The 13419-nt window shown below is 40.6% G+C and overlaps 3 protein-coding genes across 6 annotated transcripts; 2 read left to right on the top strand and 1 right to left on the bottom strand.

The window, feature by feature from the left end:
* The first annotated feature begins 162 nt into the window (after positions 1-162).
* Positions 163-6898, top strand: LOC126625808 (purple acid phosphatase 17-like). Of its 3 annotated transcripts, none has more exons than XM_050294893.1 (3): positions 163-493; positions 612-768; positions 883-1564. In XM_050294893.1, the coding sequence occupies exons 1-3, from the start codon at positions 299-301 to the stop codon at positions 1041-1043; spliced, it is 513 nt and encodes a 170-aa protein (XP_050150850.1). In that variant the 5' UTR covers positions 163-298; the 3' UTR covers positions 1044-1564. The 3 variants fall into 3 exon arrangements, with proteins under 3 accessions (XP_050150850.1, XP_050150851.1, XP_050150852.1); XM_050294894.1 differs by lacking the exon at positions 883-1564 and adding an exon at positions 6474-6898 and having other exon boundaries at positions 166-493; XM_050294895.1 differs by lacking the exon at positions 883-1564 and adding an exon at positions 6469-6898 and having other exon boundaries at positions 173-493.
* Positions 6899-7008: 110 nt separating this feature from the next.
* Positions 7009-9395, top strand: LOC126625807 (purple acid phosphatase 8-like). Its single transcript, XM_050294892.1, has 6 exons — positions 7009-7288; positions 7829-7985; positions 8196-8431; positions 8666-8794; positions 8910-8977; positions 9055-9395. Exons 1-6 carry the CDS (start codon positions 7097-7099, stop codon positions 9272-9274), a joined length of 1002 nt encoding a protein of 333 aa, XP_050150849.1. The 5' UTR covers positions 7009-7096; the 3' UTR covers positions 9275-9395.
* Positions 9388-11762, bottom strand: LOC126625805 (UV-B-induced protein At3g17800, chloroplastic-like). Of its 2 annotated transcripts, none has more exons than XM_050294889.1 (3): positions 11376-11762; positions 10756-11060; positions 9388-10424 (listed from the first exon to the last, which is right to left on the bottom strand). In XM_050294889.1, the coding sequence occupies exons 1-3, from the start codon at positions 11517-11519 to the stop codon at positions 9587-9589; spliced, it is 1287 nt and encodes a 428-aa protein (XP_050150846.1). In that variant the 5' UTR covers positions 11520-11762; the 3' UTR covers positions 9388-9586. The 2 variants fall into 2 exon arrangements, with proteins under 2 accessions (XP_050150846.1, XP_050150845.1); XM_050294888.1 differs by having other exon boundaries at positions 10756-11063; positions 11376-11761.
* Positions 11763-13419: the final 1657 nt, after the last annotated feature.

Genomic DNA, 13419 nt, shown 5'->3' with positions numbered 1-13419 from the left:
TTTCTTGGTTATAACTTAAGATTTTTCTCTTATTAGTATTTATCTTGTCGTTGCGTAACAGACTAGCATTTCAAAATTGATTGGTAACTAATCCCAACCCTTTTGCATCATCACCATAATAATTACAATTAAGCATCTCCTACTTAATTATCAACCTTGTTATATATAAAGGCTATCAACCTTGTTATATATAAAGGCAGTGGACCGTGACACTTTGAACAAGGAAGAAGCTTACCTCCAAATAGTCATCAAGTCTATACCTTTTGCCTCGGTTCATATATTTTCTCCAAAGCCATCCATGGCTATTCCTTGTAAAAATTCCAGGACCTCTATGTTTTTCTTGATCCTCAGTTTTGGCCTGTGTCTGGTAATTACATCTGCGGAGCTTCATAGATTCGACCACCCCACCAAACAAGATGGATCACTCAGTTTCTTGGTGGTTGGGGACTGGGGAAGAAGAGGAGATTTCAACCAATCTCAAGTTGCCCTTCAGGTTTCTTCCAAACCTTCTTCTCATTCATATAAAATTCTTCTTATGATTTTGACAGAAGTAACATTTTTGGAGTGCTAGTAACATTTCGCTCTGGCATGCACAACTACTTTTGTTGCAGATGGGAAGGATTGGAGAGAAACTTGACATAGATTTCGTGGTGTCAACGGGAGATAACTTTTACGACAATAGACTCACCAGCGAGCATGACACAGCATTTGAAGAGTCGTTTACCAAAATCTATACAGAAAAGAGCCTGCAAAAGCAGTGGTATAACGGTAAGTTTCTTCTGCGAGGATGTGGAGAGTTGTCTCACCTTCGAAAGTTAATGAAAATGTATATTTTATTTATTATATTTGTTTGGGTTGAAACTTAAACTTTGGGCTTAGAAGGGAGTTGGCCCAAAAAGAGAAGGAAAAGTCCGAAGCTCAGCCCAGACCTAGAAAGCAGAAATGGCATTTCCCGACTAGGTGCAGATCATTTGCACCACTTGCTTACCTACCCAAGGGCCAAGTGGTATAGACCGGCCAAGTGGTATAGACCAGCCAACTAATCAGCCCAAAAGTACTTTATGATGGCAGTACAAGTAAATAGCTGATGAGTCACTATCCTTCAAACTGCATTCGGGCAAGATTATTGCTACAGGAGGCCAAGCCAAGGTGGCTATAAAAGGAGAAAGAGAAGTTAGAATCAAGGACACTCAAACAAACAAACAAAAGCACAAACTCTGCTCAAAGCCAGATTTACCTTCAAAACGAAGCTGTAATCAACCCAAGCCTTCATCTCTTTCGGGACAAACCCTTTGTAATAGCTCTGCTACCCTGTTCAACGCCTGCTGTAGTATCGATTTTCTTTCTACAAACTCACCTCCCAACCCCTTTTCTAAATTTTCAAACCTTCTGTTAACCCACAAAGATAGGAAGTTGCAAGACGATCCGCCTTACCCGACAAGGTTAAACCTTGCCCGACCTTCTTTGTTTTTTGTCTTTTCATTCATTAGCCTAGCAATATGTTGTATACTTCAAGTTGTATCCAAGTTATTTCTAGTAATATGGCTATTAAAAGACTCTCTCAGCGCTTGAATCCGATTTGAATATGTCTTCACAGTTCAAGCCAGATCTAAGTTCTAAGCCCTCGGGCATATAAGATTTGATCACCCTAAAAAGTCCTTGGCCTCAAGGCATAAAAAAGAACCTGATGTGGACTTAACCCATCCACGACAAGCTTTGATAAACAAGAAGTCCCAAGTTACTTGGGGCGCAAGTAATCGACCTGCCACGTAGTTTGATTTCTGTTATATTATGATGACTATATAACGTTCGAGTACGGGATAAATTCTGATGGGAAGCCTCAAGGCCTATTCAAGGCCCCACAAAGGCACCTATTTGGATTCATCCTATTTCTCGGGCAAGAACATTGAGTACAGAAGGGGTTCTTATGGGAAGCCTTAAGGCCTATTCAAGGCCCCACAAAGGCACCTATTTGGATTCATTCTGCTATTTGAGCTTAGGTAATCAGAAGTATAATGGTTATAAGACCCATATAACCAACAAAAGGAACCTTATGTGTTTGAGTACTAAGTTAGTTATTTATGGGAAGCCTCAAGGCCTACACCTAAGGCCCCACAAAGGCACCTGTCAATAACTAACATAGTCTCTCGAATATATATAATTGTAACTCAAACATCCGTTCTACATATGCCATGCTGAAGATGGTAGTGGCACGCCTGAGCAATTCAAAGTTAATCTTGATCTTGAGCCTCAAGGCTTACACCTAAAGCCTCACAAAGGCACATTTCAAAGTTAACTCTGTCCTTCTCTTTCAGCCTTACCCGACAGGCTTTGCCCGACAAGCCCGCCAGTAAAGCAGAAGCCCGACAGAAAGCATCAACCGGCGCCAACCTCTCGGGGAACTGTGTGCTCGTCGGCCAGGAAGCATTCCCCACGGAAATTCCCGCCACGAACATAGTTTTGGCACGCCCGGTGGGATTCTTTGATCAAAGCAATATGTCAAAAGGATCAGAAGATTTCCAAACTGCTTTGTTGCACATACTACAAAGACTGGAGAACGCTTCTGCAGGCTCCAGAAAAGAAGATGACCTGGTTCTAAGACCACCTATCCCTATGTCTTTACCTCATATTGGGGAGAAAGATGATAGGGAGAAGATGGGGCTTAAAACCAATCAATTAGAAGAAGCTGCGATGACGGATAAACATACGGATCCCTTCTCAGAGGCCCCTATAAATATGATCAGTATGGCATGGGCAGAGAAGGGAAAAGAGAAGGTCACAAGAGAAGAAGAAAGAAGACTGGTTGACAAACCCATAAAGGGGGGGGTTAACTTGCTTAAATATCCAAAAGCTGCCATATTCAAAGGAATGGTGCTGTGCAGTAAGTGCCAATGCGAGTGTGAACTCGATATATTGCCCGCGGGAGCCCTCATAGATCATGAATTGATCAGGAGAAATGAAGAACAAAAGAGAAAAGAGGCACAAGAGAAAGCTCGGCGGACTGCAGGAAGGGATACCTCTCGAAGTGTCTTTCAGCGGCTAGGAGACGATTCCCAACCAAAGGCTTTATCAGAAATTTCGTAACCATGAAGTTTCTGAGGAGGCAGAGGATAAAGATGCCAAGAAGCCAAAAGAGACAAGTGTAGGGCATTCTCAGTACGGCCATATGGGAAGAGAGGTCAGGAGGAATGACAGGATAACAAACCCCGTCACAAAAGATAATCCTGCCCGCCTTGGGCGAAAATGGTATGTGGTCAGGAAGAATGGACAGCCTGTTAAACAAATGGGTGCCTCCATGGTCAGAAGGGTTCAGAGGCAACACAAAGCCTACATGAATTCCTTGAAAACACCAGCGACGTCGGAAGCTTCCAAAAATCAAAAGTTAGAGAAAACGTCATCTGGGGGGAGCAGTCAGCTCCACTGGAGAAGTAAGAAGGAGGTGGAAAAGGCTAACAGCAAGATTGAAGGTGAAGGAAATCATGTGCCATAAAGCCTACACCCTGGGAAATATAGAATCTTGAGGAGAGCTCAAGAAGATATAGTTATGGCGCCGACTCCCGGATGGAAGGCAAAGCAGCCTATTTGCTTTGGAACTGTCTCCCCTGAGAAAGAATAACCTTCTCTATCATTAGAGGATCCCTTCGGGGAAGTTCCAAAACAAACACCATGTTCAGGTGTGAATCAGCTAGAGGGGGCACCAGAACCATTGCTTCCACCAGATGCTATGGCGTGGTTGGATGAGTTCATGGACCAGATTGGGAGCAAAAAAGAGGAACTGCCAGAGCCTATCAACTTTCATATAAACATGGCGTATGTGTTATCTGTTATGTTTGTTGCCCAACCTAATCAGCCCGCCACCATGGAAGGAGATTATGTAACAATTGAGCCAATGATGGCTCATGTTAATGTGGAGATAGCAGAAGAAGGAGAGTCGGGGAAGGTTGCATCATCTGAAGCATCCAAAGAGGGTCCTTTAAGGATCTACACAGATGCTATGGTATGCTATGACGTGGTTGAATGAGTTCATGGACCAGATTGGGAGCAAAAAAGAGGAACTGCCAGAGCCTATCAACTTTCATATAAACATGGCGTATGTGTTATCTGCTATGTTTGTTGCCCAACCTAATCAGCCCGCCACCATGGAATGAGATTATGTAACAACTGAGCCAATGATGGCTCATGTTAATGTGGAGATAGCAGAAGAAGGAGAGTCGGGGAAGGTTGCATCATCTGAAGCATCCAAAGAGGGTCCTTTAAGGATCTACACAGACAAAATGGTGTTCAGTCGCCCGAACATTTCACTTGCCAATCATCTAAAGCCCATATATGTAACAGCTCATTTGGAGGGAGTGCTCTTCAAAAGGATTTTGATTGATGGAGGGGCAGCTGTTAATGTATTACCAGCCAAGCAAATGAAAAAGTTGGGGAGAGGCACAGAGAATCTTATTCCTACAGACCTCACAGTTTCTAGTTTCTCGGGCGCTATCACCAAGACTCTTGGGATATTGCCTTTGGAAGTAGATCTGGGGTCTAAACAGATCATGCTGGCGTTCTTTGTGGTGGACTGCACCTCCACCTATGGAGCCTTACTTGGAAGAGATTGGATCCACCAAAGTCTTGCTATACCCTCCACCCTACATCAACAAGTGGCTATGTATCATGAGGCAAGCGCATAAGGGTCAGGCTTTTGGGAGATGGTAGAGGCCGAATCACGGCCATTTCTTCCCACAACCAATATAGCGGAAGCAAGTTTTTACAATCCCAACATAGGAATCTTGAAGTGTTTGGGAGCAGATGAGAACGGCCGCCCTACCAAGGTGACGGCCCAAAAGCTCCTAGAACAAGGGATGCTCCTTACTAGAGAGGAGTGGGGCAGACCTTATATCATCCCAACACACCTACACCATCAATGATAGAACAAAAAAGGGAAGATCAGGTAATGGTAGTCAGATCCCTGATTAAACGACTGTTGGTGTATGGGAACGGAAAAAGACAAGAAAATGAGCTCTTAGACAGAGAAGAGCAGGAATGGCAGGGGGAGCTTCAACCAACCAGGGTGAAAGTAACGAGGAATCTTGTCAAGAAGAATTGGAAAGGGCCATTCAAATGGCCGAGTGTATATATGACCTAGAACACGTTAGTGACTTAGAGAGGTAAGTTTAATTTAGGTAATCCTTTTCAATTTTCATGGTGTTGCTTAAAATTGGAAGGCCTTGTTTGGTACCTTGGATTGGAAAACTCACTAGATTTGGAAGTTAACATTCATTTCTTGCTTCAACACATTGAATCTGGTGGTGATTATCCCATTCGATCCAATCCTAGGCACCAAACGTGAGTCTTGCCGAAAAAGTTTAATTTGTATGTGACGCCATATGATGGTGATGCTGATTGAAACTCGAATGTAAATGCAGCCCGATACAATTTCTAACAAGCGGAGCAGGGTCTAAAGCATGGAGGGGAGATGTTAAGGGGCTGAACAAAGAAGGGCTCAACTTCTTTTATGATGGTCAAGGCTTCATGTCTGTGAAGTTGAATCCCACAGATGCAGAGATTGCATTTTATGATGTTTATGGCAAGGTTTTACATAGACTGAATGCTTCCAAGCAGCTTCACCCCTCCATATAAATCAAGCTTCGTAGCTAGATCCTATGGGGAACGTATTATATATAGATTGTTGTTGCAAGAACAAAAATTGTAGTTGGATTCAATTCCCAAATTGTTCTTATTCTTAAAATGTACCTCGTTCGGCTAAATTGATTCTTATCAAATTGGTCGATTCTTATTTTTAACATGACGATATTCTAAATTACTTTGATGTACGACAAGAAGGATCGAACTGCAGAGCAAGGAGGCAAAGTACACTGCCTTACACACATGCAATTAGTCGATTTCTTTCGATCACCACAATTTTATTGCTCAATATAATATTTTAAACGAACCCAAATTCTAGCTACTTGGCAAATATGTTCTGAGCCGGAAACATTCCCTCATGTATGAAACTAAATAACCTATAATATATAAATAAGAGGTTTCTTGGACAAGAATCAAGATGAGGTAAACCTAAATAAGGACGTTTAGCGTAGCTCTCTTTCAACATATCCTAGGTGATGAGACACTAGAACACAAAATTAAGCCATCATTTCAGTTCTTCCTAGCACCTTGTACAAAATATACTAAGATACCATTTTAATGTTTACCAAGATATATATTGTTGGAGTTTGTACAGCTCGGTATAAGTCATCGGTGTGGATCAACTTCGGCGCTGAAGTTTGTCCCAAATTATTAAGTTGAAAACTATATCAGTGTTGGATCGAATGTAGAGCAAGTTCATATGAATTTGTTGCATGACTTGTATATTATTAAAAGAGTTGTTCTATCATCAAAAGACCTAATGATTTGTAGAAAAACTTACGCAACATGCTTCATTCCTTTCTGTATATATTTGGAATTGAGCTAGCAAGTGATCAGTGCAGGACCATCACTCAATGAAGTAGGATTCTCTCCTCTCTGTCGATCACTCAATTGCCAGAGTACGATCCCAAAACCTGAAAGTGAAAGAGAAAAACAAGATGCAGGAAATTGCTAGGAAATTGGGAAGGAAAGCAACCCTGGGACCTAGACCCATCGATGGGACCCAGCATGATCATATTTTGCACTGCAGATACCAACTGGAATAATTTAAGGGATTTTAATGAAATTTTTTTGATACTATTCATTTTAACGAAAAATTATATTTTTATATTAAAAAGTTAATCTTAATACTATTTATTTTATCATTTATTTTGTCATTATTATTAAAATTTAAGGTTTCCAAACCATTTTCATTAGTTTTCTTTTTAACTTCAAACGGATGAGTCTACGTAGCATTTACTTTCCCTTGTATGTTTATGCCTACATTTTCCTAATTCAAAATCTAATTACATTATTACATGGCCCTCACAACAATAATTCATATTAACTAAAGCACTTTCCCTTTTATATATAATATAATATAATATAATACACTCAACGTTGTACTTTCTTCTAGTTCCAACTTCCAACCACCTCTCTCTCTCTCTCTCTCTCACAGAGACAGAAACATAATATTGGCTACCTGATGTCCATGGCCATGGGGTTACTGTGGGTGGTTGTTTGCATGAATATTGTTCTGTTGAGCTTTGTTTCTGTGTCGACGGCAGAGCTTCAGCGATTTGAACACCCTGTGAAACCTGATGGCTCACTCAGCTTTTTGGCGGTTGGTGACTGGGGTAGAAGGGGTGGTTACAATCAATCTCAAGTTGCTTTTCAGGTTAACTTTGTTAACTATATTTCTTTACTTTGTTGTTCTTTTTATTTTTATTTTTATTTTTATGCGAGTTACGGAGGGGGAACACATTGTTCTCATCAGCTTTGCTACACCAGGATTTGTTTTACTTTGTTTATCATCGACATAGAGTTGGAGACAGTTTGCTTTACTTTCATATATGACATATATTGAAAGTGCTTTTGATTAACTCATAAAGCACATTTAACTTTTTCAATGGAATGTTGCTAAAAATGCTTTTGATGAAAATGATCCTCGTCGGATTTTTTTTTGTGAATCTCGGAATTCCGTAATCATAAATGTTCATCGTATATCGTGCGGTCAGAAATTATTTTAAATTTAATATGAATATTATCTAATGAAAACTGACCATAAGATATACAATAAACGGTCACAATTACAGAATTCCCGGAATCCTCAAGAAAAGGAATTGGCGAAGATCCATTTCCTTCCTAAAAGTAATGAGTGGCTGTTCTTTTCCTCTATGTACAAGTACAATTGCATTTTGTAAATACTTAATTGCAGATGGGGAAGATTGGAGCCAAATTAAACGTAGACTTCGTCATCTCCACGGGTGACAACTTTTACAACAGGGGATTGACCAGCGTCAACGACCCTGCATTTCTAAAGTCGTTTACTGAAATCTACACTGCTCAGAGCCTGCAAAAGCAATGGTATCTTGGTGAGTTCGTTGCTTCGTACATTTTTAAGTCAGCTCAGATTCACCCGTTAAATTCTCGTTGATTCTTCAATGCACATTCAATTGTTAAATTCAGCAATATATGTTATACATGGATGTCCTCTGATTTTCGTAACAATAGTGGCAATTGAATTGGGATGGAGCTCAGCTGACTTTGTTTCTATGTTGGCGGGAAAATCTGGTCGATTTCAGTTCTCGGCAACCATGACTACCGGGGAAACGCTTTGGCCCAGTTGAGTCCGGTCCTTAGGAAGATGGACAGCCGGTGGCTTTGCCTCAGGTCCTTTCTTGTCAACACACAAGTTGCAGATTTCTTCTTCATTGACACCAACCCTTTCGTGGACAAGTACTTTTTGAGGCAAAAGTACTACAAGCATGACTGGAGAGGTGTTCTTCCTAGGAAGGAGTACATCTCCAACCTCCTGAAGGTACTCCTCCCGTTCCCCATCAGCTTGAGAACGAAACAGGGATTTCGCTTGACAGTATCTCAAATCAATCACAAACTGCTCTATGAGAAATTTAAAACTCATGCGGTGTGTTATTGACTTGAGAGTTGAGATACCGCGATAGTGGCATTCCTAATTTTCTCCCATCATGTGGGAATTTACAACAATGGATTTTCCTGCCAGTAAACATAATACATTTGTTTATGTTGGGAACAGGATCTAGATTTTGCATTAAGGAATTCTTCTGCAAAGTGGAAAGTAGTCGTTGGACATCACACAATCAGAAGCATAGGGTCTCATGGAGACACCAAAGAAGTAGTAGACCAAATTCTGCCCATTCTTGAGGTAACTTCTTGTGCTGCTATGCATGAGAGAGAGAGAGAGAGAGAGAGAGAGAGAGAGAGAGAGAGAGAGAGACGTTGAATAACGTGTTTCGATCTCTCGTATGATTTTGATGCAGGCAAACAACGTTGATGCGTACATAAACGGACATGATCACTGCTTGGAACACTTAAGTGACACCAACAGGTAAAGATGAACAAACAGTTTTTACGTTATGTTTATGGATGAACAGAATCTGTTAAAAATCACCAATTTGTGTGCAGCCAAATGCAATTCTTGACCAGCGGTGGTGGGTCGAAGGCATGGAAAGGCGATATCAAAGCGAAACGAAATGGATTCAAGTTCTACTATGACGGGCAAGGCTTCTTATCTGCACAACTTACAGAAACTGATGCGGAATTTGCATTCTATGATATGTTCGGTACAGTTTTGCATCGTCTGAATCTATCCAAGCCTAACAAAATTCTTTACAATTCCATGTAGAAGTGCAACAAAAGAAAGGATGTCTCATAAATGTATTGATCAAATGTTGTTCTTGTAACCCATTGCATCGATGCGAAATAGTTGCCACGCAAATAAATCAAAATTACACAAAGTTTGACAATCCTACAAAGCCTTTTATTACATGAACAAAAGCAAATCTTCAACTGTTTATATACAGCAATTAGCACCAAATAATTGGTATTCTTCACTAAGTTTACAGTCAATTATCCCATTTGAGAAGGGCAGTTATGCCTGCCTCCACATGCACCACCGTGTTTTACTATGGCAGGACCGAACTGAACTTGACATAACTCAGTTTGCAACAAAATGATACCTGGAATCCACATAGCTCTCGACGTCCCAAAGAAAAGAGCCAAAAGTCACAGCTTCCAAAACAAGTCTCCTCAAACCACCAAAGCTAATTTTGATGTGATCATCCTTGGAGGAATCAACAGTCCCCTGAGGTGTGATGACAATATCGGGTCGCCCAAACAATGCCTCGGTGTGCTTTTCAATGATGCTAACGGCCTCCCTCGATCTAATTGTTGCATACCTATGAAGGGTCTCTCCATCAAACGACATCACATAAGTACGCAAACGGGAAGGCTTGATCGCATTACCAAAACCCCCAGAACTAATGCCTCCAGCCCAGGAAGAGACTTCAGGATGCGAAGAAGCCCCTGCTTGCAAAGTATCCTCTCCACCGCCAGGCCTCATGTCCTGCCCCACGGATGTCTGAATATCACTGTCTTCGGGACCCATTGCACTTGGAAGGATCTTCATTGTCTTCTCAAGCTGAAACCTCTGGTCAACCCGTTTGAGGAAGTACCCATACATGACAGAGGCTGCATAAACCTGGCCGACTCTGAGTTTGCTAATCTGAGCTAAGGAGGTCGAGTCACCCAACCGATTTCCTAGGATGAGAGACAGGTGGTTCTGAATCATCTCGTACGCTTCGGGAGAGTGAAGCTGCTCGAGCTTCTCATTTTGACTTGGCCATGAATCAACTTGGCCAGAAGGGTATGAAGCAGTGGGGGTAATGGCAGGTACTAAAGAAACATTAGCGTCCATGAATTTCTGCACCACCAAAGTATACAAAATCTCTTCAAGGGCCTTTCTCCTTTCAGTAGCCTTAACCTCGGCGATCCTCCTGATAATGCAGAAGAAGTTAGTAAAAGACCAATATCTCCCTCCAAAACTGCAATTCTCCATTTAGACACACATAACAAATGATGACAAAAAGGGAAACTTAAAACAACATAAAGAACGAATATTCTTTTTCTTTTCATTCTTTTCGATTATTTTCGTCCCATGTCTTGTCTTCTGGACAATTACACGAAAATTTCAAACTTGCTTCCTTTATTCTGATTTTCATAAGGAAAACAGCATCAAACTTAAGGTTCATTCTGCAGCTTAACTTGATTTAATTGAAAACATCAGTGGCTATTAGCTTAGCACTCAATCTCGAGATCGCAACTAACCTGTACAAAACGATGTCGGTACCAGAAGCAGAAGGCTCTTCCTTCTTTTCCTCAGCATCACGGTCGGTTAGAAGCAGGTCAAGCTGCTGGTCCACTGCACTAGGCACGAGGTGCGGGTGGCTTATCATTATCTGTGAGAGGAACTGCCCAATTGGAGACTCCAGCTTAAGTGGGGCAATTGGAGAATCAGAACCAGCTGAGTCCGGAGACGAAGATGCAGCTGCCGCCCTAACTACCAAGCCTCTCCTGATTCCATATCCCATTCTCCTATGCCCCACCTTCGGTTGACAGATTGAAAACTGATGCTGCTAAACAAGGAATCAGATCAAATATTACTCAAGTACATCTCCATTTTCTATCGTAGATAGAAATATTCCAAAATAATCAGATGAGGCTCAGAAATTGATTTTTGGCATAGACAGTAAATCATATGCTATAAACAACACAATTGAACTGCATCAACTAAAAGCGCTAAAATCCTAATCAAAGATTGAACATTTATGAATTTAACAGAAACCCTAGAATTCTCATCAATTATCAGGGGAACCGATTACTCACAAACCATTCGGGATCATGCAAAATTGAAAAGCAACAGGAAACCTAGAATTCTCATCAATTACCTTGCTTGGCGAGTGAGCTTTGGGACCCAAACGCAGAAATCCGGGGCCATGGGCCGTCAAAATCCCCGACCGACCAATCGAATTGGAAGGCCTGGATGCGGCGATTGATGATTGGAAAACACTCGATGTGGCTGCTGCTTCCATCTTTCAGCTCCCGAACCCAAAACCCTATAATTTAAGATTAGAACTGAGAAATTTCCCACAATACAAATGAAATTCTGATTCTTTTTCGATTTACAATGAAATCCCTAATTGGAAAAATGGGAATCGAATTGAGCAGATTGACTTGTGCAATTCGTACCAAAGAGACAAATTTATAGAGAGAGAGAGAGAGAGAGAGAGAGAGAGAGAGAGAGCGAGAGCGTGTGTTATCTGTGTGTTGCGTAAAGGGGTACGTTGGCGTCTTACGATTCAGAGTTTTTGTGGCCGCAGGTCAAATTTGCCTTCTTTCTATTTTTTGTGATTCTCGTTTATGCTTTTTTCTGTGGAAATAACGGGCAGCCTTGTATTGTATGTCCCATTTCCATTATTTTTTTTCTATATAAATGAGATATTTAAATTACAAGGGTGAAAAAAAAATATATTGATACAAATGATAATGTTTATGCTTTACACTTTATATTGTGAACTAAATTTCTGTAGAGTTGTCTACTTACGATCGTTTTCAAGTTACGTGATTGAAGTATAGTGTCGAATGACTAAATTTGCATATCAAATAATGTGGTCGTTGATGATTGAATTATTATTTAAGTCGTGATTAACGTATTTATTTTCTACCAATAACACATTATTTGATTTGTAAATTTAATTTAAAATTTTAAACTCCTTAACATTACCCCACATACAAAAGATTTCAAAATATAAATAGCGTGATGTGATCTAGGACATCTTTACTCAAGTATTTCTTGGTTATTGTTTGTAGTAAATCAATATATTTTCTTTTTGGTTCTCCCCAAATTTCAGTCATAATAAGTTAATGACTATTTGGTTGGTTCCAGTTAAAATAAAATAAAATTCATATTTCATTGTCATAATAAGTTAATGAGCTATATATTGTGAAGAATGTTGTGGCCTATATTTTACAGAGATGTGCGGCAAAGAGAAGAAGAGAGATTGGAGAATAGACTTGAGGAATTGTGTGTTAATTCTACAGTCCTTGTGCCTTTATTTATAGTAATTAGGAGGAGAGAAACTTGTTTTCTAAGTAATACAAAGTATATTAGGGAAGATCTTCTAGATCCCAAAGGATTCCTACTTTATCTCTACTTAGGATTTACACAATCACATATTGATAAGAACATATGTCATAACACTCCCCCTTGAGTGTGCAAATACTCAAGTAGATGGCGCATCAGATCTTCAGGCAAATGTAGAAGTAGTGGATGAAATCGTCTCGTTTAGTCGGCACAAGTAGCGAATGCGAGTCTCAAAACAAACGGAAGAATGCAGGAGTGGTAAAACTCACAAAACCTTGCTATGGCAAAACCCAAGGTGGGAGAAAAACCCATAGGCTAAGGAGAAAAGTGAGAAGTTGCATTAAGTCAAAACTATACGTCTTCTGGACGCAAGTAGAAGAGCTTACAAGGGTATGATCAGCCCAGGATGGGTGCCTCGTTAAAACCTAGTTAGGTAGCAAAAACCCAGTGGGAAAAATGCTCATAATCGTAGGGAAAAAGAGTACATTAAGATCAAGTGAGTATACTTCTAGATACTCCCCCTGAGTTTGACAAAACTTCGAAATGAAACTACAAGCATCGCAAATGAGAAAGTTACGCATACCAATTCCTTGGACAAGCTTCTGAAATTTAGACTTCAGTAGTGACTCCGTGTAGATGTCAGCAAGGTTATCTGGGATTGGACTGCTTGACTTCAATCTTCTGATGCTCATGCTGATGTAGACACAATATGCTTGGTGTTGACTTGTTGGATGTATCATGATTTGGTCGATACATACAACGTTGTATTCATGGATCGTTGTTGGGACTCAACGATGGATGAAAAACGCAGGGATTTTGAATATGCTCAACAAGAATTCTCAACCATA

Source organism: Malus sylvestris, chromosome 6 (assembly GCF_916048215.2).
Source record: "Malus sylvestris chromosome 6, drMalSylv7.2, whole genome shotgun sequence".
Taxonomy (NCBI): domain Eukaryota; kingdom Viridiplantae; phylum Streptophyta; class Magnoliopsida; order Rosales; family Rosaceae; genus Malus; species Malus sylvestris.
The sequence above is the reverse complement of the archived record's forward strand: the minus strand, read 5'-3'. Positions and strand labels throughout refer to the sequence as shown.